Below are 26,165 nucleotides of genomic sequence, written 5' to 3' on the forward strand. Positions count from 1 at the left end.
CCACAGCGCCCTGCGTGGTTTAAATCATTTTTGTTACCGCCGTCGAAGCGACCACATCATTGAAAGCCCTACCTGTCTCTAGCCTTCCCTTCTTGAGTTCGTTCCCTCAGAGTCCCACATCGCAGAAAGAGGAAATGACATCAGAAGGCGGGACTCTGAGGGAACGAACTCATGAAGGGAAGGCTCGATGGGCAGGGCTTTCAATGACACGGCCTCTTCGACGGAGGTAAAAAAGATTTAAACACCGGGCGAGGGGATGTTGGGTGGGCAAACCTGGAGGGAAAGTGATTGGGCCTGGGTCCGTCCAGGCCCGCCCATGGCTACGCCCCTGCCGCCTTCCCATCTACAGAAAAGGTTTATTTGCGGATTAATGCCTTTCAAATATTTGAACGTCTGTATCATATCACCCCTGTTTCTCCTTTCCTCCAGGGTATACATGTTCAGGACAGCAAGTCTCTCCTCACATACCATTTCTGTAGTTTTTTTTTTTTTTTTGCACCACTTCAATTCTTTATACATCCTTAGCAAGATACGGCCTCCAAAACTGAACACAATACTCCAGGTGGGGCCTCACCAACGACTTATACAGGGGCATCAACACCTCCTTTCTTCTGCTGGTCACACCTCTCTCTATACAGCCTAGCTAAGGTCACCACCTTGTCACACTGTTTCATCGCCTTCAGATCCTCAGATACTATCATCCCAAGATCCCTCTCCCCATCTTTTCATAGCAGACTCTCACCGCCTAACACATACGTCTCCCATAGATTTCTACTCATTAAGTGTATCATTTGCATTTCTTCGCATTGAATTTTAATTGTCAAACCTTAGACCATTCTTCTAGCTTCTGCAGATCCTTTTTCATGTTTTCCACTCCCTCCTGGGTGTCCACTCTGTTACAAATCTTAGTATCATCCGCAAAAAGGCAAACTTTACCTTCTAACCCTTCGGCAACGTCACTTACAAATATATGAACAGAATCAGCCCCAGCACCGATCCCTGAGTCACTCCACTACTCACCTTTCCCTCATCCGAGCGAATTCCATTAACCACCACCCTCTGGCGTCTGTCCATCAACCAGTTCCTAATCCAGTTCACCACGTCGAGTCCTATCTTCAGCCTGTCAAGTTTATTCAAGAGCCTCCTGTGGGGAACCATGTTAAATGCTTTGCTGGAATCTAAGTAGATTTCATCTATAGCACGTCCATGATTCAATTTTCCGGTCACCCAGTCAAAGAATTCAATGAGATTTGTTTGGCATGATTTACCTTTCGTAAAACCATGTTGTCTCGGATCTTGTAACTTATCGGCTTCCAGGAAATTCACTATCCTTTCCTTCAGCATCGCTTCCATTACTTTTCCAATAACTGAAGTGAGTGCACTTTAAATCAATTTTGCACATGCTACATTTTTTAAGGTGGGCTAATATGCACATCCCTAGTGCGCACTTTCACACAAAGGGAAAAGAAGGCAGCCTCAGGACAAGATTAGATCAAAAGAGGCAATGATACACATTGTTTGCACCATACATGCTATTTTTCACTGAAAAAGAACCCAAAGAAAACTGATGCAATTATCCCAGGCTCTGTGTACTACTCTGAGGGTTTTCTTATATTCTGGTTTTGTTGTTTGCACCCAAATAAATGCATAGTCAAAAAATTGCATTTAAAAGTGGCCATTTGTGATTTGGTTAATGGTTACAGTGACTTGCTGACAGTGAAAATTTTGGTGCCTCTGTTTAAAGTTTATGGACTGCTCTAGGAGATATTTTGATCAAGTGACTTAGACTGGTTGAGTCACTGCAAAAATTATTTCCAATGTTCAGCAAATATATTTCAAACAAATTTTAAACATATGTGATACTAAAACTGGCTTGCTTTACTCCTCTTATTAAAAGGAGCAACAGTGTGGCCGGGAAGGAACCGTGCATTCCAAATTCCACGAATTCCTCTTAAACCTCCAAAAGAGTGGACAGGCTTGTGAACTGCACATTGCCAACAAGCTTTATGGACAAAACAGCTTTCAATTTGTAGAGGTAAGTTGGGTATGAATTATCTAAAAACTGGACCTTTGCAACAGTTTTAAATTCCTCCATGCTATGGAAATATGTCCCCAGTCGGTGGTGAGCAGCACTTTGACTTCCCATCGCTGGTATTCAACCACTGGTATTTGCCTGGATATTCAATGTCAAGCTGTTTCCGGTGACCGACCAGTTAGCGCATGATCAGTTAAGTCGATATTGAGGCTTAAACAGCCATGGCTTAGTAGACAACGATGGAACTGCTTTTTATGCAGCCTTATTTGTCCGCTAAGTCTAGCTGGTTAAGTTCTGAATATCAGGACTTAACCAGTCATGCTCCCGGAATGCCCCCAACATTGCCGGTTTTATTTTTGGCACTAACCAGTCATTTCCAGCAGTGATAACCGGTTAAGTGCCGCTGGAAATGTCCATTTATCTGCTGAGAAGTGAGTTAACCGTTTGGTATCATTCCCGACAAGTTAACTCGCTTGGAATATCAGCCAGATGGTCTTTTCATTTTGTTTTCTTAGAGAACTTGAAGTTAAATAGAACATATTGATGCATCTCACCCACTTTCCCCAGGGAGAGTAGAAGAAGTATCATTAGCCAGGTGCTTCCATCTCACAGGGTGCAGAAGAGACTCCGCTCTGCCTTTCTCACCAACACTCCTGCCTGCTGCAGTGAAATTAACAGCAATAGGCCAGCAATGCAGAGCCATATGGGTCACTATTCAAAGGGACTTAAATGATTATCGGCCTCTGCTAAATGTATAAGTCTCCTATCTGTGAATTTTCAGTGGACGTATACAGATAATGGTACTAAAAATTCCCTATAAACACTCCAGCACTATGCGGACAGTGCCAGGGCAGAGCAAAGGCAGTTTACCCAGTTATATCTATAGCAGCAAATTTCAGCCACTACCCATATAGCTAAACCATCAGTGCTGAATATATGTATTTATATAAACATAGCAGATGGCATTAAAAAATAAACAAAAAAAACCAACAACATATTACCACCTGGTTTAAATATTGACCCAATAGTTTTTACGCACGTGCTACTCAGTCCAACAAATGACACAATATAAGATCCAGATCTACCAACAGAAATGTTTATTTCCAGTATAAGATAACCCAGCCAGCTCTGCCTAGCTTCATACAGCTGCACTTCATCTCTATCACAGAGCTCTTCATTGCAAAAACAGGGACCAATGCTGGCCCCCCCTAACTTTTTCCCCTGTACACAATCTTTCCCCACTTTTTTTTATCAAACTTGCTAGTGCCATACCTCCATAACAGTTATTTAGTTTAATGTACCATCTACCCCTCGATGAGTTTCAGCTATGTTGATGCTGAAAATCCCACTCTGTTATCACAAGACGAGAGCACCGTGCAGTTCATTCTCACTGTGAGCTGTGTGGGGTGGAAGAAAACAAAACAGCTGCTCAAAAGGTGGCACTATAAACAAGCCGCCAGAGAAAGTATAGGGGGAGATTAAATGGAGGATGAGTAGGGGGCAGCTTGAAGGGGATGGTGTGGAGAGAGGATGGTGGAGGTTGACAGGGTGTCTGCTGCAGTGGCGTAGGAAGGGGGGCGGTGAGGCGGTCCGCCCCGGGTGCATGCCACTGGGTGGGTGTCGGCTCCGCTGGTTCCCTGCTCCCTCTGCCCCGGAACAGGTTACTTCCTGTTCTGGGGCAGAGAGAGCAGGGAACCAGCTGAGCCAACGCAGCTCCCAGCGACGTGCACTCGGGGCAGATCGCCCCTCCCGCCCGCCCTCCACTTTCCTATGCTAGTAAGAATGTGCTCTGGGGGGCGGCGCCGTGCTGCACCCGGGGGGGGGGCGCAGCGGCGACCCGCCCCGGGTGTCAGCCGCCCTCGCTAGGGCACTGGTCTGCTGCTTTGCCTAGTGATGGTTTTGGCTCTCACAATAAAGTGTTTGTTTGTTTGTTTTTACAAACTGACCCTGTTTGAAAAATAGTGATCTCTGCACTAGCAAATGCAGAACTTTTAATCCACAATTGCTAGATTGCAGGCTGCATAACTCCTCTCTAGTAGTGAGCACACAACTTTGGTGTTCACCTGCCTCTCCCCTCTTCTGTACACTTTGTCATGTTGCTAGAGGGGTCTGCGGTCTCTTCTGCAACTTCCATTGGCTCCTCAGGACAGAGATCCCATTTCTTTACAATGTTTTCCTCCAGCTGCTCAAGGGAAGTGCTTCTAGGCTTCTGCCCTGTTACCTGTCTGAAGGCTTTTTCCTAAGCTGCATTTAGGTGCGTCTCTCCCTTCCAGTCTCTCTTTGGTCCTAGCACATATTGCTTAGTCACCAAGGGAAATTGAACCTCATCTGAACTCCTTCCCCGCCAGAAAACTGATAGCTATATTTTTGACAAGTCCTAGAATGTTGCACCTGAATCCTTTCCCTGGGACAGACCAGATCTTCCAATCTACCTTGGGTACTAGTCTAAGTTTGGGGCAAACTTGTGCACTGTCTGCTGGGAATAGATTCTACACTCTGAGAGCTACCATTCTGGTTATTACAGATCTCCCTCCTTAAGCTATTGTGGGTTTCTGAGGAGATTTTACCATTCTCCAGAGAGCAGTGTGAGATACGTCATCTGTATTTTATGCAATATTCCTGTCCTATGCTCAGTCTGAACACTCAGTCTGCTTATAGGGGCAAATACCAATGTGTTAAGTATGCATTGTTAATTTTCATTTGTTGTAGCCATTTGCGAGGTGCATGGTCAGTAATGAGGGTAAAAGCCTACCTCTCAGGTAAATTTTAAGGGTTTCAATAGTCCATTTAATAGCTAAACATTCTCTTTCCACAGTGGCATAGTATCAGTCATGGGTTAACAGTTTCCTACTTAAAAATAGGTCAGGATGCTCCTCCCCTTGATGTTCCTAGGACAGGACTACTCCTAAACACCTTATCAGAGGCTCTGTTTGTAGGAGGAAAGGCCTATCAAAATATACCCCTCTCAAATTGGGCTTCTTACATAGGCAATGCTGCAGTGTCCTCCTCCTGTTCAGACCAATACAGTTGGTTAGGCCTACTTTTATTTAACTTATCAATCAACAGACTAGAGTTCTCTGCAAATCTGGGAATAAAATATCTGTAGTATCCCACTAAGCCTAAGAAACTTCAGAGCTACTTCTTAGTTTGGGGCCTTCGGAAGTCTTGTAAACTTTTTACATTATCTAACAAGGGTTTTACCTTCTCCTGTCCTACCAGGTATCCCAAATATTTTACTTCCTTCCTAGTAAAAACACACTTCTGTGGATTCAATGTGAGACCAGCCTTCCTCAAAGACTCTAAAACCACCCTCGGTCTGTGCTGAATATAATAATATCATCTTATATGCTGCGATGTAGGACTGGTGACTTTTAAGAATGAGATCTAGAAGCATTTTACAACTTGCAGAAGCCCCATTTAAGCCAAATGGCATGCAGCAGAACTGATACAGCCCTACAGGGGTACTGAATGCTGTCTTAGGATGTAATTCCTCTGCTAGAGAATTTGCCAGTAGCCTTTGGTAAGATCTAAGATTGTGAGGTACTGAGCCTGCCCTAACCTATCTAGCAATTCATCCACTCAGGACATAGGAAAGCTGGATATAGCGTTTACCTGACAGAAATCAATGCAGAATATTTGAGTTCTATCAGGCTTCGGTATTAGTACAATTGGGCTTCTGGACTCTTCAGTAACCCCAAACTGTTCCATCTCCATTACCTGCTTGATGACTTCCTATCTTTTTGCCTTGGGCAGACAATATGATCTTTGTCTTACTATCTTACCCAGAAATGTATGTATCTCATGGGTGATAAGGTGTGTTTCCCTGGGAATTGGGGTAAGTACATCCTCAAAGGACCCAACATTTCCTCTAATTCTCCTGTCTGCCTAGGAATGAGCTCTACGTTTAGTTTTGGCTTACTTTTATTATACAGACCACTTATTTGGGATCCCAAATCTTCCATTTCCTCCTCTGTCAATTGAGCCATTAAAGCCTCTCATGCCAAAGTTTAATAACATTGACCTGATAAATTTGTTTTTTTACCCTGGTTATTCAATAGTTCATATGTATAGGGTCCCATCTGTTTTTGCTATTATAAGACTCCTCCATTGTGAGGTGAGCTTATGGGAATTAACACTAAAACCATATCCCCTTATTTAAAATTCCAGGGCTTAGCATGCCTATCATAGTAGGGTTTTCTTTTTTTATATTCTTGGCTTTTCTTCACATTTTCCCTGAGCTATTTTAGAAATCCTCAAGTCCCTCAGGTCACTCAGGTATGAAATTATTGTCTGAGGATCCCTTTCCATCTCAACCCACTGTTCTTTTAAAATATCCAGTGTACCCTGAGGATGGCACCCGTATGTAACCTCAAAAGGTGAAACACCCAGAAAGGCCTGGATATTTTCATGGCATGCAAATAAGGAAAAGGGCAACACTCAGCATATTCTCCAATTAATCCCCTCCTCAACATGGCCTTCAAACTTTTATTAAATCTTTCTATGAGCTCATTGGTTTAGGGGTGATAAACCAAGGTTCAAATATGTATAATGTCAAAGGACTCCCATACTAGCTTTAATTGGTTTGACATACAATTGGTATCCTGATCTGTTAACATTTCCCTTGAGAACCTTATTTCACAAAATAGTTTAATTAATTCCCTCTATATTATTTTGTCAGAGATGTTCCTTGGGGGAACTGCCTATAGAAACTAACTGGCTTGATGTATAATGACTAGGATACAGGTAAACCCACAAGGAGTTTTGATCAGGGTCCTATGATATCCATAGCTAATCTGGTCATTAGTTCCTTGATAATAGAAAGGGGTACTAGTGGAGCTTGTACAGGGTAGGTGCTTGACCCCTGACAGGTTTGTGGATCTGGCTAACGCATAGCCAGTTAAGTACGATATTCAGCACTTAACCAGCTATAGGTTACCAAATAAAGATAAGACTGACTTTTATGTGGTACTATTTATGGGGTTAACCTGGCTGATTAAGTACTATATATTGGCATTTAATTGGCCAAGTACTGCCTCTGCTCCCAGAATGCCCCCCAAAATAGCTGATTTTCATTTTGGCACTAACAGTTATTTTGAGCAGCACTAACTGATTAAGTGCCACTGATGTTTAGCAGTAAGCCCTGAACAGGTGATTTAACTGGCCCGGAGCTGTTTCTGCACAATTAAATCGCTTTGAATATCGACCTGTCAATGTACAATGATTCTTAAATAAACTCCTCACCCTCCCCTCACCCACCATTATCTTTTATTTTCTTGCATAAGTTAATAAAAAAAAAGTTAAGAAAAAAAAAGCCAAAGGGATATAAATAATAATAAAAAAGAAGCCTAGAAAACTTAATTTCAACATCATATAGTTTCAGCAAGCCCCCATTAGAATGAATATCCCCTGTCATGTTTTAAAGCAGTCAACTTGGTCATCAGGTAGATGGTCAAGTTTGGCCAGAAGTTATTCTCTGGAAGGGAGAGCCATCTGTTTCCAATGGGATGGTAGAGAAATTCTGGCCACTGATGCTACCAGGGAAGTGGATTATGTATTCTGTTTAGAAAATACCCATGATTACACATTTTCCAGTTATATCTCATTGGATAGACTGGAAAGACTGTACAGGTATTTATATCAATACAGCATTTTTTGACCACTTTATCCCACTCCAGGGTCCAATGTGATTTAAAAAATAACAACATTAAACCTAATACAGTTTACAAAATAATATAGCAAAAATAAAGTAATACTATAACAATACCCAAAGCCATCCTAATTAAAATTTACCAAACAAGCAAGTTTTTGACATTTTACAAAATGATAAATAATTTAAATTATCTCTCTATATAAAAGGCAACACCAACGTTCTATGAAGCCTCCAGCCGGAAGTGTGAAGGGGGCGAGATATCCGGTTTCCCTATGAGTGTCTGCCCCGCCCTCTCTGTAACACAGTCAGTGAAGGAAAACAGCAGAGCACGAAATCAAATCGCTGGCTCTGTAACAGTGAAGGACTCAGAGGGGGGAGGGGAGAGAGGCCAGAGGGCAGGGACACACACACTCCCACATGCACACAGAAGAAAACATTGCTAGCCCCCGTTTCATTTGCATCAGAAACGGGGCTTTTTTACTAGTTTCTTATAAGTAAAGGCAGAGACTTGCAGTGAGAAGTCACAGAAAAGGAAACCAAAGTATTAAAGATTCTCAAAAAAGGAAGTGAAGGTGGATGAAGCAGCAGTTGACTCTGCAAACAAGAAGACTACCTCAACAAAGCAACCGGCAATCAATTGATTACTAATTCGAAAGTAAGACCATAAAAATTTTGAAGCACAAACAAGCTGATTTAAAAAAAATATCCAAGCTCGTACTGGGAACCAAAGTAGTTTTGCCAAATTTCTTAATCCTGAAAATGAACTGGGCAGAAGTATTCTGAATAAATTGAACTATGTTTAATAACCTAGTGGATAGACCTAAATAAAGAACATTACAGCAATCAAGCTGAGACAATGTCAGCATCTGAACCAACAAAGCAAAATATATTTCATTAAAATAGGATCAAATTAGATGTAATTTTCTCAGTTTTAAAAAAGTTTTTCTTGCCAGAGATGATTTATCTGAGCCTTTAAAGAGAGTGGTGAATCTAAAATAATTCCAAGGACCCTTGATTTGTCTTTTATTGGTAAAGATTTTTATTTATGTATTAGGATTTATTTACCGCCTTTTTGAAGGAATTCACTCAAGGCGGTGTACAGTAAGAATAGATCAAACATGAGCAATAGGCAATTACAGCAGTAAAAATATTCAAATAACAATACAAAGTATGGCATGGTGTACTACTTACAATGTCAACACAATACATAATAGAACACCACAATTGATAGTGAAGGGTAAAGCAAAGATGTAACATATAGATAGGTAAGAAAGAAGGAAGAGTTAGAAAGTAAGGTGATTGATTTAAAGAAAGTTTATCAGAGGATATTGCAATAGTTTATCTGCCATCGTCTACTGTGTTATTGTGAATTTCTATCTTTTTATTTTTCTTACAGCAATATCTAAGCTGTGTTCAGAAATTATATATGGCAATGCTCGAAGATGTTGACTTCAAAAATTCAGAGGAAGTACGTAAGAAGATTAATATGTGGGTTGAAAAAGAGACAAAAGGTACGACAACATGTTTTATGGATAAAAAGTCATGAACAACAAATAGGACCACACTAAAAATGCAGGTCTTAATAAAACCAGGTTTCATTTTACTATGGGGCCTTTTTACAACACCACAGTAGAGCTACAGTGGCATTAGTGCATACCCATCTGGCACTACCACTGGCACCATTTTGGGCACATCAGAAATTTTTATCATTTCTTAGTGCCATGGGCTTATCCGGTGGTAATCAAGCAGTGCCAGGTTAGTGTTGGAGCCCTTTCTGCCTCCTAAATAGGAGGCAGTAAGGGCTCCCCAGGAAATGACTGCACAGAAAGTGTGAACTTACCGAAAAGCCATTTCATTTTGTTGTAAAAACATGTGTCTTTTACCCACTGCAGTAAAAGGGGCCTCGGTGCGCAGCAAATCCACGCTCCAGTGCCAACGAAGGGCACCTTTTACCGCAGCTAGGTGAAAGGAGCCCTAAATGAATGCTAAATAAAATACTCTATCCAGCACTGTAGCACAAAACATACACAGGACTTTCAATGGTAGTCATTGATGATAAGTTGCCATCGATAGAAAAATTGCAGAATAAAATGCTGAAATCACTGGTTTCCATCGACCGTTCATAATTGCCCGATAGATATCTGTTTATTTTCTATTGTTCACCAAGGAATAGACATCTTGCCTTCATCACACATGAGTTTCAAAAACAAGTTTGCTTACTCAAGATGAATGAGAATAAAATCTGCTTGTGATGGCTAGGCATTATGTATTGTATTCTGTAACTGTTTAATATTGAAGTCATAAGGAAACCGTGGAATGGGTAAACCAAGCAACTAAAGCATTTATCAAAGCCCAATTATAATATATTTGTTTTTAGTATTTATTATTAACGTTTGCTTAAAATTTTAACCTATGTGATTACCTAAAGTAGCTTAACTTGACTATTAATGCTTTACGATGACTTTTACCAGTAAAAAATTAATTAATGAACCTACTAACAAACTACTGGTAAAAAATTATTGCTTTATATCATGTGGATATGCTTAACCTTACATTGCCTTGTTGCCATGGTGCAGCAAAGACTTTTGAAATTAAACAGAAATTGAAACAGTTTAAGAAATACATTTCTCCCAGAATTTATAGTCTTTTGTCTTCTTTCATGCCATGAAATATTGTGCTAATGAAAACATAACAACCTGCCAAAGAAGTGGGTAGTAATTAAAGATTGTGAGATGAATAATTCAGTAACAGAGGGGAAGAAGACCTCAGACCCGTGACAATTTTTTGATCAATAAGATCACACCAATATAGTCACTACTATGTAATCACTGGTCTTTCTGCCAACCTCCTCCCTAGATGTGTAATTCGTGCGCTTTAACAGGTATAAATATTCTAAAAAAAATAAACCACAGCTACTTAGCTTATTATTGCTTGCTTAAGGGCCTCCCCAATGGTCCCGTTTCACCACCTGGGGCTTCATCAGGTAGAGAGAACCCCTCAACATCAAACTGTGGAAAAACCCAGCTGACTGTTAATGCTGCCAAAAAAACGCGTTAAGAGTCAGCTGGGTTTTTCCACAGTTTGATGTTGAGGGGTTCTCTCTACCTGATGAAGCCCCAGGTGGCGAAACGGGACCGTTGGGGAGGCCCTTAAGCAAGCAATAATAAGCTAAGTAGCTGTGGTTTATTTTTTTTAGAATATTTATACCTGTTAAAGCGCACGAATTACACATCTAGGGAGGAGGTTGGCAGAAAGACCAGTGATAACATAGTAGTGACTATATTGGTGTGATCTTATTGATCAAAAAATTGTCACGGGTCTGAGGTCTTCTTCCCCTCTGTTACTGAATTATTCATCTCACAATCTTTAATTACTACCTGCTACTTTTGCAGGTTGTTATTTTATATAATCTAGCAGAGTTGTTCCCAAAGGTTTGTGTTACTTTGCTAATGAAAACATACACACAGAAATTTTATTATATATTTTTTTCAAGATAAAATTAAGGATCTGTTTGCAAAAGATTCTATTCAACAAGACACCATTCTAGTCTTGGTAAATGCTGTCTACTTCAAAGGAAAGTGGGAAAAGGAATTTAAAAAAGAAGATACAAAAGAAACACAGTTCCACCTCAATAAGGTATATATATAACAATGCATGTATTTCAACTGTACCTTAATGAACCACTGTCAGAGTACGAAGATATTTGGGCAGTAGAAGAGCAGTGGCTATAACAGAAGTATAATTTATAGTTTATTAGAATTTCCTATACTATCTTATGTTTTATATACTAGCAAACTTGTATAGAAAAGAACTACATATATAAGACAGAAAAAGCAATAACCACATAGACCACATCAATCATACTTACAAATAACATAAGAATCATAAAAAAGAAAATAAAATAAAGTTAGAATATGGGTACAAATTATTAACTTATGCAAGAAAATAAAAGATAATGGTGTGGTTTTCAAAGGAGGTGGCTGGAAGAGAAAATGCAAAACGATTAGCACTGAAAGACTACTATGGATCTCATTAGAACATAAGAGTTGCTGTACTGACTCAAACCAAAGGTACTCGTAGCCCAGTATCCTGTTCACAACAGTAACCAATTCAGGTCACAAGTATTTGGTAGAGTTCCAAAAATTATCAAGACTCCATGCTACTTAACTTCAGGGATAAGCAGTGGCTTTCCCCTGGTCTACCTTAATAATGGTTTACAGACTTTTCCTCCAGGCATTTGGCAAAACCTTTTTTAAACCCAGCTACATTAACTGTTTTTACCACTTGCTCCAACAATAAATTCCAGAGCTTAACTATACATTGAGTGAAAAAAAAATATTATCTCCTATTTGTTTTAAGTGTGCTACTATCCGCCTCATAATCGAAAGTGATGGACGCCCAGATTTCGACCCAAATCGGGAGATGGGCGCCCATCTCGCAAAGGCACCCAAATCGGTATAATCGAAAGGCAATTTTGGGCACTTTCAACTGCACTCCGTTGCGGAGATGAAGAAAGTTGACGGGGGGGTGTCAGAGGTGTGGTGAAGGCGGGGCTGGGGCATGGTTATCGGCCGAGGAGAGATGGGTGCCTTCGGCCGATAATCGAAAAAAATGGGTGTTCGTAACGTGAATTTAGGTCACTTTTTTTGGACCCTTTTTTCTCACGAACAAGTCCCAAAAAAGTGCCCTAAATGACCAGATGACCACCGGAGGGAATCGGGGATGACCTCCCCTGACTCCCCCAGTGGTCACTAACCCCCTCCCACCACAAAAAACAAACTTTCAAAACTTTTTTTTCCAGCCTGTATGCCAGCCTCAAATGTCATACCCAGCTCCATCACAGCAATATGCAGGTCTATGGAGCAGTTGTTAGTGGGTGCAGTGGACTTCAGCCAGGTGGACCCAGGCCCATCCCCCCTACCTGTTACACTTGTGGTGCTTAATGCTGAGCCCTCCAAAAAACCCCAAAACCCACTGTACCCACATGTAGGTGCCCCCCTTCACCCCTTAGGGCTATGGTAATGGTGTAGACTTGTGGGCAGTGGGTTTTGGGGGGGATTTGGGGGGCTCAGCACACAAGGGAAGGGTGCTATGCACCTGGGAGCTATTTTAATGGTTTTTTTTATTTGTAAAAGTGCCCCCTAGGGTGCCCAGTTGGTGTCCTGGCATGTGAGAGGGACCAGTGCACTACGAATCCTGGCCCCTCCCATGACCAAATGCCTTGGGTTTGTTCATTTCTGAGCTGGGCGCCTTTGGTTTCCATTATCGCTGAAAACCGCCCATCTTTTTTGAAAATACGGTTCGGACTGCCCCTTCTCGTAGATGCTCCCGTAGATGGGCTGCCCGTTTCGATTATGCCCCTCCACGTAACTTCATGGATGATCATCTGTTTTTTGTACTTTTTCAAACAGTAAACGATCAATTTTTTGTAAACCACATTGAAGTCTTGGCTAGACCCCATGTGGTATATCAAGCATGTGAAATAAATAAAATAAAAACGTGCATGTACCTGTTCCACTCCATTCATGATTTTATAGATCTCTATCACAACTTTCTTCAGCCTTTCCTGTAAGCTGAAGAGCCCTAGGCGCTCATTTTCAAAACACATGGATATCTGAAAATGGCCAAAAAAGTCTATCTGCCCAAAATATCCAAATCACGATGTTTTGCACTGTAGTAGTAGTAGTAGTAGTAGTTCATCCAAATAGCAAGGGGGTGTGTTGGAGGCGTGTTTTAGGCAGGACTAAGGCGGACCCAAAATTCAGATGTATGGCAGCAATAATGGAATGGGAAGAAACGTTCAAAGCAATAAAGAAGAACATTTTTATGTAGACCTGTTTCAATCATGTCCAGGGTACAAAAAGGTGCCCTGATTGAGCAGCTAACAACTGGAGGGATGAAGGCATGACCCATCTTTAATCCCTTAGTGATTACTGGCCCCCACCCACTCCCCTAATAAGTGACAGTGGATACCAGGCTCTATGACAGCTTCAGGTATTATGGCCATTCCTGATAGAGCAGCAAGCAAGTGTAAAGAGTAGCCTAGTGGTCAGTGCAGTGGACTTTGAACAACAGGACCCAGGTGTAACTCCCACTTTAACTCTTTTAGGGGATCTTTTACTAAGGCACACTAGTGTTTCTAGCTCATGCTAAGAATTAGTGGGGCCATTTTGCTTAGGTGCACCTAAAAGTGGCCTGCGCTGTTGTAGGCGCGTTTTGGATGCGTGCAGGTCAATTTATCAGTGCACCTGGAAGAAAAAGGCGCTTTTCTGTGGCCAAAAATGGATGTGAGGCAAAATTTAAACCAGTGCATGTCCATTTTCAGCCTGAGAACTTACTGCCACCCACTGACTTAGTGGTAAGGTCTCACGCGCTAACTGGGCGGTAAGCAGCCAGCGCATGTAAACTGCCGATATTTTCTACCCTATGTTTTGGGCACACATCAAAAATGGAATTACCGCCCGGGGCACATAGTAGCCGGGTGGTAGTTCCAATTTGGTACATGTTGGACATGTATAGTTGCCTATCCAGCTTATAATTGAAAAAGAAAAACGCCTATATTGCGACCCAAATCGGGAGATAGACGTTTATCTCACAAAAACGAATAAAGCGGTATAATCGAAAGCCGAATTTGGACGTTTTCAACTGCACTCCGTCGCGGATGCGGACAAAGTTGATGGGGGCGTGTCGAAGGCGTGGTGAAGGCGGAACTGGGGCGTGGTTATCGGGCGATCAGAGATGGGCGCCTTTCGCCGATAATGGAAGAAAAATATGCTTTTGTAGCGAGAATTTAGGGCACTTTTCCTGGACCCTGTTTTTTCATGAATAAGGCCCCAAAAAGTGCCCTAAATGACCAGATTACCCCCAGAGGGAATCAGGGATGACCTCCCCTGACTCCCCCAGTGGTCACTAACCCCCTCCCACCACAAAATATGCCGTTTCACAACTTTTTATTTTCACCCTCAAATGTCATACCCACCTCCCTGGCAGCAGTATGCAGGTCACTGGAGCAGTTATTAGGGGGTGCAGTGGACTTCAGGCAGCTGGACCTAGGCCCATCCCCCCCCCCCCCACCTGTTACACTTGTGCTGGTAAATGGGAGCCCTCCAAACCGCCCCCCAAACCCACTGTACCCACATGTAGGTGCCCCCCTTCACCCCTTAGGGCTATAGTAATGGTGTAGACTTGTGGGTGGTGGGTTTTGAGGGGGATTTGGGGGGCTCAACACCCAAGGGAAGGGTGCTATGCACCTGGGAGCTCTTTTACCTTTTTTTTGTTTTTGTAAAAGTGTCCCCTAGAGTGCCCGGTTGGTGTCCTGGCATGTGAGGGGGACCAGTGCACTACGAATCCTGGCCCCTCCCACGAACAAATGCCTTGGATTTATTCGTTTTTGAGCTGGGCGCTTTCATTTTCCATTATCACTGAAAAACAAAAACGCCCAGCTCACAAATTGTCGAATAAAACATGGACGTCTATTTTTTTCGAAAATATGGTTTGGTCCGCCCCTTCACGGACCCGTTCTCGGAGATAAACGCCCATGGAGATAGACGTTTTTGTTCAATTATGCCCCTCCACGCACTTTAGTAAAAGGGCCCTAGTGTACAGTAAACGCTAAGACACCCATTATATTCCTATGGGTGTCAGCATTTAGCACACATTAATTTTTAGCATGAGCTAAAAACACTAGTGTGCCCCACTTTTATCAAGGGCCCCATCACCATTACTTCCTGCACCAGATCATGCGCTCCACTAAGCACTAGGTCTAGAATTTTTCCTCCTCTTGTTAGCTCCTGTACCAGCTGCTCCATAAAGCAGTCCTTGTTTTTCTCATGGAAATTTACTCCCTAGCATGCCCTGATATTATATTTACCCAGTCAATATTGGGGTAATTGAAATCAGTTACACTGATTAACCCCAAAAGGGATAGTAGAATATAATCAACACTTTTTACAATGAAATTCTACTACGATACAACCCAGTATTGGAGGTGTATAATCACTAGTATACATGAAATGTGGAGAAAAAAAGACTTCAGAAACCATAAAGAATACTCCTTATGTAAGAACAACCTTTCAAATTTAGAGTATTCCTGTTCTTCAATCACTAGTCTTCACAAAAAAAAACTCCACTCTTCTTATTCATGCAATACATGCACATACACCTTCCACAATACTCAATGGTAAAGGCTTGTACCCAATATTTACACTCGGTGAACCAATTGTTACTTAGCTTGAATGTTCTTAAAGCTGTCAGTCCATACTATCTTCAACAGCATACAATGTTCACAAAGCCCAACAGGAGACCCTGTTTCGCCACAATCAGGCTGTTTCAAGGGCCAGAACTTTACCACGGACAGCTATCTTCCATATTTCTTACTTCACCGCATTAAACTGCCTCGTATCGGCGTCCTAAACGCGAACAGACTTCCTTCCTATATATACGTCATTTCCTTCTTCCCTGACGCAATAAGTCCACAGCAACAACTTTATTGACAAAAGATCATCTCACAAAAAAGCTTTCCACTCAATTGAAATATTCAATCCTTTAGGGATTACGGTTTGCAGCATGTATATCCATCTTTGTTCTCTCTGTCTTAACTTCGTCCTTATATCGCCTCTACGTTCTGAAACCCGAATTTGCTCCAGAACTACACATTGCAAATCGCAAAAATCATGTTGTTTCAAAAGGCAATGAGAAACCAAAGGTTCATATGTCTTCTTAGCCTGTATACAACAATGTCTGTGCTCAATTAACCTCGTCTTTAACATCCTAGAAGTTTGTCCCACATAGTATAAATTGCAAGTACATTTTAATAAATAAATCACGTTTTTTGATTGACAATCCGTCAAGGCTTTTAAATGAAAAGACTTGCCCGTGTGTACATCCGTGAACGTATCCACTTCCAACATATTTCGGCACACCGAACACTGCCCACATGCTTTATGCTGTCCCATTCTGTCAGCAATGTTATTCTCACGATTCCATGTGTCAGCAGCACATAACAAGTCATTCAAATTGCTCTGTCTTTGATAAGCAAACAAAATCCTTAAATCACGGAAGCAAGGATAAATGTGCAACATTGCCATATGTTTTTTAATGATCTTCACCATTCTATTTGTTTGTGTATTATATTTTGTTACAAAAGTCACCACCTCTTGTTGCTCCGCTACATTTGTATCTGGATTAAGCAGCCATTCTCTGTGATTAAAGAAAGCCCATTTCCTAGCTCAAGATACCAAAGATTTAGGATAACCTCTGTCTTCCAATTTTCGTTGTAGATGAGATGTCTGTTGAAAATATCTCTCAGTAGTTGAACAAATTTTACGATATCGCAAAAATTGTGCAAAAGGAATATTTGTTTTGCAATGACTAGGGTGCATGCTATGAAAATGTAATGTGGTGTTCCGATCAGTAGATTTAACAAACACAGACGTTTCCAGTTTTTTCTGAATTACATTAACCTGTACATCCAGAAAGGAAATAGAAGCATCACTATGGGTATATTCAAATTTAATAGTTTCATGGCACCCATTTAAGTATGTCACAAATTCATGTAATTTAGTGGAAGTGCCATCCCAAAGGACAAAAACATCGTCTATGTACCTCCACCAACTTTTCAAAAAATGATTCCATCTTGATTTATACACCCATAGACATTCAAAATGTTCCATAAACAAATTCGCGATAGTTGGCGAACAGGCTGCTCCCATGGATACTCCCGTTTTTTGTATGTAATATTTTTTATTACAAGTAAAATAATTTTCAGCTAATGTGATCCTGATCAAATTCAATACAGTATGTTAAAAAATGTGCTTAGCGAGTTGTGCGCATCAATTCTAATTATCAATTAGTGCTCATTATTGCTTGTTAAGACCTGTTATCAATGCTGATTAGCTTATTAAGCCAATTAAATGACACACTTTGCTGTAGAATACGCTTGGATTTCAGCACGCAACACTAGATGTGATTTATAGAGTCCGAAGGTATAGGTCTACCTGGTGGTGAAGTAAGGGATTTATGAATTTTTAAAAGGTAATAAATAGAAATTTAAAAAATATAGAAAATAAAATAAGATGATACCTTTTTATTGGACTAACTTAATACATTTTTTGATTAGCTTTTGAAGGACTAACATGGCAACCACATCACTTTACACTCAATATGAATTTTTGGAGGAATGTAAATGATAGGAAGAACAGATTCATCAACTAACAAAAAATTGGCCTCCTTCTGAGTAAGATATTGGGCTTGTCTACCCAAAGTAACAAGTGATTTAATTTCTTGTTCCAGAGAAGCTATAGGATCATTTTGAAGTACCTTATAAAAAGTCTTATTCAGCTTCTTTGTTCATAACCACCACTGCACCACCTTTGTGAGCTGGTTTAATAATCTTCACGGAATGATCTAATTGCCATTTTTACTTCTTTAGAGTAATTGAAATCATCTATTATTACAGTGTTGCCAAATTTGTAAGCTTCCCCAGTGATGATCCTAGGTCGGCTGCCACCCAGAGCGGATCGCCGATGCGCACCCCTTCCCCAGGTGAAGCACGACACCACCACCACCCCCACCCCCCGGGTGCATTCTTGGCTGCTGGGAGCAGCCGCACAGCTCTTGGCTCCGCTGGCTCCCTGCTCCCTCTGCCCCGGAACAGGAAGTAACCTGTTCCAGGGCAGAGGGAGCAGGTAACCAGCAGAGCCGACAGGCATGCGGCTGCTCTCTGCACCCCTCCAGCAGCGTGCACCCCGGGTGGACCGCCCCCTCCGCCCCGCCCTTGGTACGCCGCTGAGCTTCCCTACTTTCTGTTAACATTTCATCATCTGTCTGTTCATTCTGGCCAGGCAGACAGAACTATAGCTATACCAATATTCTGTTTCACTTCACACCTGGAATTTCTATCCATAAGGATTCCAGGTTGCTGTTTTCTGCTGAATTTTTATTCTGTTTGACTCAATTCTCATGTACCTGGAATTCTATATAGCACGCTTAGCATTATGTGCCAGAATCCAAGTGTATTCTATAACAATGTGCATAAATTAATTGGCTTAACAAGGCAATCAAGGTTGATAAGAGAACTTAACAAGCAATTATTTGCACTAATAGGCAATAATTAGAATTTACGCGCATGACTCACTAAGCATATTCTTTAATGCACTGCAACTAAATTCTAATGCACAGATCCAAACAGGGGCATGGCTATGGGCATTTTGTGGGCATTCCAAAAGGTTATGCAGACTGTTATAGAATATGCCCCCCTGCACTGTAATCTATGCGCTGGCATTTATGCCACATTTTCCTTGGTGTAAATGTATGTGCCTAGATATAGGCGCTGGGATAACACCTAAGCATATTCTATATACTGCTTGGGCATATTCTATATACTGTACATGAATTTAGGTGCGACTAATAGAATACACTTAGTCTGAAATATGTTTCACGATGCTTTTTTAGGTGCTGTATATACAATCTAGCCCCTAGCACCACCCCTCTCCAATTTGATCCTTCCTGTCATTGCAACATAAATTGTACCCTGGTTACACAGTGTCCTATTGATTATCCTCTTTCCATCAGGTGTCTGAGATGTCCGTTTTACCTACCACCTCATTTAGGGCTCCTTTTGCAAAGCCATGGTACTGATTCCCATGTGACAAATGAGATGAAGCCCATAGGAACTGAATGGGTGTCATCACATTTACTGCACTGGGAATCAGTACCACGGTTTTGTAAAATGAGTCCTTAGTGCTATATACTCTAACTCTCCCATTTCAAAGTGTGTTTTATATTTTTATATACAAGCTGCTTAGCATTGACAGGGATAATATGCAATCTTTACTCTGCTCTTCCCTTAAACGTTCCTGGCTTATTTTTGCTTCTATTGCAACTGATCACAATGCCCTAACTTCTCTGTTTTGATAGTATACTTCAAAGATACCTCTCTCTGAACCATGTACTCATGAGTGACTGTTGACTTTTCCCCAGGTTCTAGTTTAAAAGCTCCTCTATTTTTTTAAATGTTAGCAAAGGCAGCCTGGCTTCACCCCATTTAAGGTGAAGCCCATCCTTTTAAATAACTGCGCTCCCTTCCCCAGAATGTTGCCCATTTCCTAACAAATCTAAATTCTTCTTCCCTCAAACTCTTCCTGACTCTTGGGTCCTGGAGGTTATGGATTTACTTGCATTCTTGCCACCTACAGTTCCTCATAGAAATTACCCCCTTAGAGGAATAAAATGCAGTGAGTGTAATAAATTATCTCTGTCTAACTGATGGTGATTAACATGAAAGCAATCAAATCATCTTCCTTTTAACTGTGCTGTTGTATCTCAGAATATATATTGTGTGCTTGTATATAAGCTTTCATAACACTGTGCTTTATAAAATAACACAGATGAACAATCGTGGAGGGGCATTTTCGAACGGGGATGACCATCTCTAAGGGCGCCCATCTCTGAGGACGGAGCCGCGAAGGGGTGGGGCAACCCGTATTATCGAAACAAGATGGGCATCCATCTTTCATTTCGATAATAAGGTTGGGGACGCCCAAATCTCAACATTTAGGTCGACCTAAGAGATAGTCGACCTAAATGTTGAAATGGTCGAGCTTAGAGATGGGTGACCTCAGTTTTCGCCGATAATGGAAACTGAGGACGCCCATCTCAAAAACGACCAAATCCAAGGCATTTGGTCATGGGAGGAGCCAACATTCGTAGTGCACTGGTCCCCCTTACATGCCAGGACACCAACCGGGCACCCTAGGGGGCACTGCAGTGGACTTCACAAATTGCTCCTAGGTGCATAGCTCCCTTACCTTGTGTGCTGAGCCCCCCAACCACCCCCCCCCAAAACCCACTCCCCACAACTGTACACCACTACCATAGCCCTTAGGGATGAAGGGGGGGCACCTACATGTGGGTACAGTGGGTTTTGGAGGGCTCACATTTACCACCACAAGTGTAACAGGTAGGGGGGGTGGGCCTGGGTCCGCCTGCCTGAAGTGCACTGCACCCACTAAAAACTAGTCCAGTGACCTGCATACTGCTGTGATGGAGCTGGGTATGACATTTGAGGCTGGCATAGAGGCTGGCAAAAAATGTTTTTAAATTTTTGGTTTTTTGGTGGGAGGGGGTTGGTGACAACTGGGGGAGTAAGGGGAGGTCATCCCCAATTCCCTCCAGTGGTCATCTGTTCAGTTCGGGCACCTTTTCGAGACTTGGTGGTGAAAAAAAGGACCAAGTAAAGTCAGCCAAATGCTCATCCGGGGCGCCCTCTTTTTTCCATTATCGGCAGAGGACGCCCATCTGTTAACACACCCCTGCCCCACCTTCAGTACACTGCCGACACTCCCCCGTGAACTTTGGTCATCCCCGCGATGGAAAGCAGTTGAGGACGCCCAAAATCAGCTTTTGATTATGCCGATTTGGGCAACCATGATAGAAGGACGCCCATCTCCCGATTTGTGTCAATTGTGCCCCTGATAGTGATAAAGTCATCTTATAGTGAAGACATAATTGTATGAACAAGGTTTTTCTGGCATATCCTAGAATAACTGAATGAAAGAAAAGTTAAAAATGTGTATTTTCTTTTAAAGAGAGAGAGCAAGCCAGTGCAGATGATGTATCAGAATGGTAAATTTAAACTGGCCTCCATACCTGAGATGCACATGATGATGCTTGATCTCCCGTATTGCAAGAATGAATTCAGCATGCTTATACTGCTTCCAAACGATATAGCTGATAACTCCACTGGCCTGGAAGAGGTAAAAATAAAAATTATTTATGTATTTTACAATAATAGTTTCTAAAATATTTTCTGTTAATTTTGGGACTTAACAAATGAATCTCAACTTCAAATATCCTTCAAATTTTAAGCATGGGAGGGATGAGAAGCATTGTGGAGGTTGAGGCTCCTAATCTTAACTGAATGTCATTATCTAGTTAACCATAACTGGAAGTATTCAAAGCCAGTAACTTAACCAGTTATATTTTTGAATTTCATAATCAAAATTAATTAATATCAGGTCCATACATTTTAAAACTGTGATGTTGGAGCCAAGAGCTTTAATGTTGAAATTATATATGATAAGATTTCAGTCGCCCAGAATAGTAGATTGTGCAGATTATAAAATTTTATAAATAAATAAAGATGACAGATGAACTGAACGTGTGATTGTGAACTCCGAGCGCCTGGGCATTTTTCTGCTTCCCTGGTGTATCTTTCAACACTGGGCCAGACTACATCAATGGTTTGGCATTCAGCCAGTAGGAAATTCTGGCAACATTTTAGCGGGGACCGCAGGAACTACTATGGACCGCATCAAGGAGGAAGCTTTGTTGAGCCTTCTGCGGTGAACAGCTCTGCCGCTGCCCAGAAGCACCTTGAGCAGTGTGAGTACTCCGGAAGGAGGAAAGCAGTTTCTCTGTATGCATCTCTTCTAAGGTGGAGGACCCCCCCCCCCCCCCCCCCCCCACTTCCCCATGACTTCCTCTCCCTGTTACAGGTGGAGGGGCATAATTGAAAGGGGCACCCAAGTTTTCCTGAATACGTACTCGCAGGACGTCCCCGCGAAGGGGCGGGGAAACCTGTATTATCGAAACATGACGGGCGTCCATCTTTCGTTTCGATAATATGGTTGGGGACGCCCAAATCTCAACATTTAGGTCGATCTTAGATATGGTCGTCCTTAGAGATGGTCATCCCCGATTTTCGGCGATAATGGAAACTAAGGACGCCCATCTCAGAAACGACCAAATCCAAGCCCTTTGGTCATGGGAGGAGCCAGCATTCGTAGTGCACTGGTCCTCTTCACATGCCAGGACACCAACCGGGCACCCTAGGGGGCACTGCAGTGGACTTCAGAAAAAGCTTCCAGGTGCATAGCTCCCTTAACTTGTGTGTTGAGCCCCCCAACCCCCCCCCCCCAAAAAAAAAACCACTCCCCACAACTGTACACTACTACCATAGCCCTTATGGGTGAAGGGGGGCACCTAGATGTGTGTACAGTGGGTTTCTGGTGGGTTTTGGAGGGCTCACATTTACCACCACAAGTGTAACAGGTAGGGGGGGATAGGCCTGGGTCCGCCTGTCCGAAGTGCACTGCAGTACTCACTAAAACTGCTCCAGGGACCTGCATACTGCTGTCATGGAGCTGGGTATGATATTTGAGGGTGGGAGGTGTTAGTGACCACTGGGGGACTAAGGGGAGGTCATCCCTGATTCCCTCCAGTGGTCATCTGGTCATTTAGGCACATTTTTGTGGCTTGGTCGTAAAAAAAAAAAGGGCCAAGTAAAGTCGTCCAAGTGTTCGTCAGGGACACCCTTCTTTTTTCCATTATCGGCCGAGGACACCCATGTGTTAAGCACGCCCCAGTCCCACCTTCGCTACGCCTCCGACACACCCCCGTGAACTTTGGTCATACCTGCAACGGAAAGCAGTTGAGGGCGCCCAAAATTGGCTTTCGATTATGCCAATTTGGGCAACCCTGTGAGAAGCACACTTATCTTGCGATTTGTGTTGAAAGATGGGCGTCCTTCTCTTTCGAAAATAAGCCTGCAAGTGTGCAGTATGGTTTAGTGGCTGCATCAAGGAACAGAGTAGACAGTTCTTTGTTCTGTGAACACACGTTGCCAAGACAGGTTGGATAGACCTTAGGGGTCCAGCCTGCAGTAGTGTAGGCACGTGTATTGGACACGTGCCGAGCCAGTTTTTACCGCATCTACAGAAAATGTTTTTTTTAATGAGACGGGAAAAGTGCCTGGGGTAAAAATGAAACCAGCACATGCCCAAAACCGGCCTGAGCCCTTAACGCCACCCATTCATCTAGCAGTAAAGGCTCATGCGCTACACGGACGGTGACCGGTTGGCATGTGCCAAGTGCCAATTACCGCCAGAACTGGCACGCGTAGGAGGAAATAAATAAATAATTCATCCAGGTACTATGGGCGTGCGCCAAATCTAAAATTACCGCTAGGAGGGTGTGCTGGCCTGGCGGCAGTCTTATTTTGGTGCGTGTTGCACATGCGTAGACCCTACCATGGTTTAGTAAAAGGGCCCCTTAGAGTCTTTGTGGGACGCAATTCAAGGTTTGCAAACCTCGCTTTCATTATTATCTTTTTGGATATTAAACCCGTGGAGGAAATAACTGACATATTCTGAGCAACAGGCAGCCAGGGTATCTCTGGTTCAGAAGATTGTTAAAGATTGACAGGAAGTTTGCTCAGTAACTGTAAAAGAGAGCGAGAGAGAGAGAGAGAGAGAGAGATGTGCTCATAAGATGTAATGTTTGGAAAATCGGGTCAAGAAGAACAATTTTAGATTCCTAAATTTTTCAAAATCCTCTTTGATACCAGAAATAGAAATGCTGAAGAAGTGTTTCCAGGAAGTGTGCAATATTCCATCTGAGGGTAAACCCCTATTGTTTGAGCACAATATTTAACTGGAATTAAAAGAGCTGGAACCCAGGCTGAGGAAGAATCAACTAGACCCCAGCAAGTTATCAATTTTACCAATTTTCTGGAATTTTCTTTGGAAATTGTGACTAAATATACAACTCTGGTTGTGACTTTTGCCTTAGAACTAGATAGAGATAATATTCTTCATCTATGGTGTTTTTTATATGAATAGGTTATTTATAGGTTCAAAAATCCAAGTCTCTCCTGATTTTTTTCCAGAGAAACACAGAAGAGGCACAGGGAGTTCCTTGCACTTAAACCCTGGGTTTTGGCCCTAGGGGCTTCATTTCTCTTAAAATTTCCCTTTAGATGTATAGTAATGATGCACGACTGTACTTATGTTTACATTGAACCTAAACAGTTATTGAATTTTGTGGTTGGATGGGAAAGAACTACTGTAAATACCTTGAGTTTGCCTACTTAATCCACTGTAATGCTGGCTATATTGGTTAGTTTATCCTTCCAATTTATGGATTTATTTAAAATGTTTTTTTCTTGTTATCTTTTCTTAGTTCTTGGCCTGTGTGGTCTAAATAGCCAATATATTTCTTACGTGATTTTTTTTTTTAGTATTACCTAATATGTTATAATAGTATAGTTATTTCATAATTTCACCTGTATAAATACATTTTTTAAAATGTATTGAGATGCAGAAAATAATGAATAAAATTACTATATATAATTTTAAATATATTTTGCATGTTCAAACAGGGCATATGCCTAGGTTGGAGGCTTTAGAGGCAGGGGCGTAGCCAGACACCCAAGTTTGGGTGGGCCTGGACCCAAGGTGGGTGGGCAGAACAAGTGATTTGGTTTCTCCCTCTCTTGCCTGCATGCCATATGGTCTTTCAAACATCCCCTCTCCCCCATATACCTTTTAAATAGCAAATTTTCACCAGCAGCAAACAGTTGTTGGGAGTTTTTGGGTGGTGGGGCTTGGGGTCCCTGCCAGCCACATTATAGGTGTGCTGCTACTTGGTGGGCCTGAACCTAAAGTGGGTGGGCCTGGGCCCACCCCAGCCCACCCTTGGCTACGCCACTGTTTAGAGGGCAGCAACTTGGTGCTAGCTCAGATGGAGGGGCATAATCAAACGGCGCCGGCCAAATCGATGGGCGACCATCTTCGGGGCCGGCTCCGTGAAGGGGCGGAGCCAAGCGTATTTTCGAAATACGCTTGGAGTCGGCCAAATCGCTCGCCGGGTGTAGATGAGATGACCGGCTCTGATTTTCAGCCATAATGGAAACCGGGCCCGGCCATCTCAAACCCGGCGAAATGCAAGGCATTTGGTCGTGGGAGGAGCCAGCATTTGTAGTGCACTGGCCCCCCTGACATGCCACGACACCAACCGGGCACCCTAGGAGGCACTTGTAAAAAATGTTAAAAAGAAAACAGTTAGCTTCCAGATGCATAGCACCCTTCCCTTGTGTGCTAAGCCCCCCAAATCCCCCCCAAAAACCCACTGGCCACAACTCTACAGCATTACCATAGCCCTAAGGGCTGAAGGGGGCACCTATATGTGGGGACAGTGGGTTTTGGGGGGTTTTGGAGGGCTCACATTTACTACTACAAGTGTAACAGGTAGGGGGGGATGGGCCTGGGTCCACCTGCCTGAAGTGCACTACACCCACTACAAACTGCTCCAGGGACCTGCATACTGCTGTCAGGGAGTTGGCAATTGCATACGTTTTTTAGGAGAGGAGTATATCAGGCTTGTTCCTGGCCATCATGTAAAAAGTTTTGAAGAGAGGAGACCCAAGAGAGTTCTGCTATATTACATTTTCACTGTGCAGGTTTTACATCATACTACTCCAGGTTGTTAAAGACCCCTGAGGCAGGCCGTGTCGGGTCATTTTATATGAATAAATATATTTTTTGGTATCCTCATTCGTCCTCCTCACTTTTTTGTTCTATATCGCACGGTTCCGTGAAGGTTTTTACCTCCTTTTTGTTCTGACAGGGAGTTGGGTATGACATTTGAGGCTGGCACACAGGCTGGCAAAAAATGTTTTATTTTTTTTGTGTGTGTGGGAGG

The 26,165-nt window shown here is 42.4% G+C and overlaps 1 protein-coding gene across 1 annotated transcript in view; it reads left to right on the plus strand.

The window, feature by feature from the left end:
- Window positions 1-26,165, plus strand: part of LOC115472921 (ovalbumin-related protein X-like) — a 78,194-nt gene that overhangs the window by 42,503 nt on the left and 9,526 nt on the right. The window contains exons 4-7 of the mRNA XM_030207448.1: window positions 1,898-2,035; window positions 9,082-9,196; window positions 11,179-11,321; window positions 21,272-21,439. Coding sequence (XP_030063308.1) covers window positions 1,898-2,035; window positions 9,082-9,196; window positions 11,179-11,321; window positions 21,272-21,439 — 564 coding nt within the window. The remainder of the gene's footprint in view (window positions 1-1,897; window positions 2,036-9,081; window positions 9,197-11,178; window positions 11,322-21,271; window positions 21,440-26,165) is intronic.

Source organism: Microcaecilia unicolor, chromosome 1 (genome assembly GCF_901765095.1).
Source record: "Microcaecilia unicolor chromosome 1, aMicUni1.1, whole genome shotgun sequence".
Lineage (NCBI taxonomy): Eukaryota > Metazoa > Chordata > Amphibia > Gymnophiona > Siphonopidae > Microcaecilia > Microcaecilia unicolor.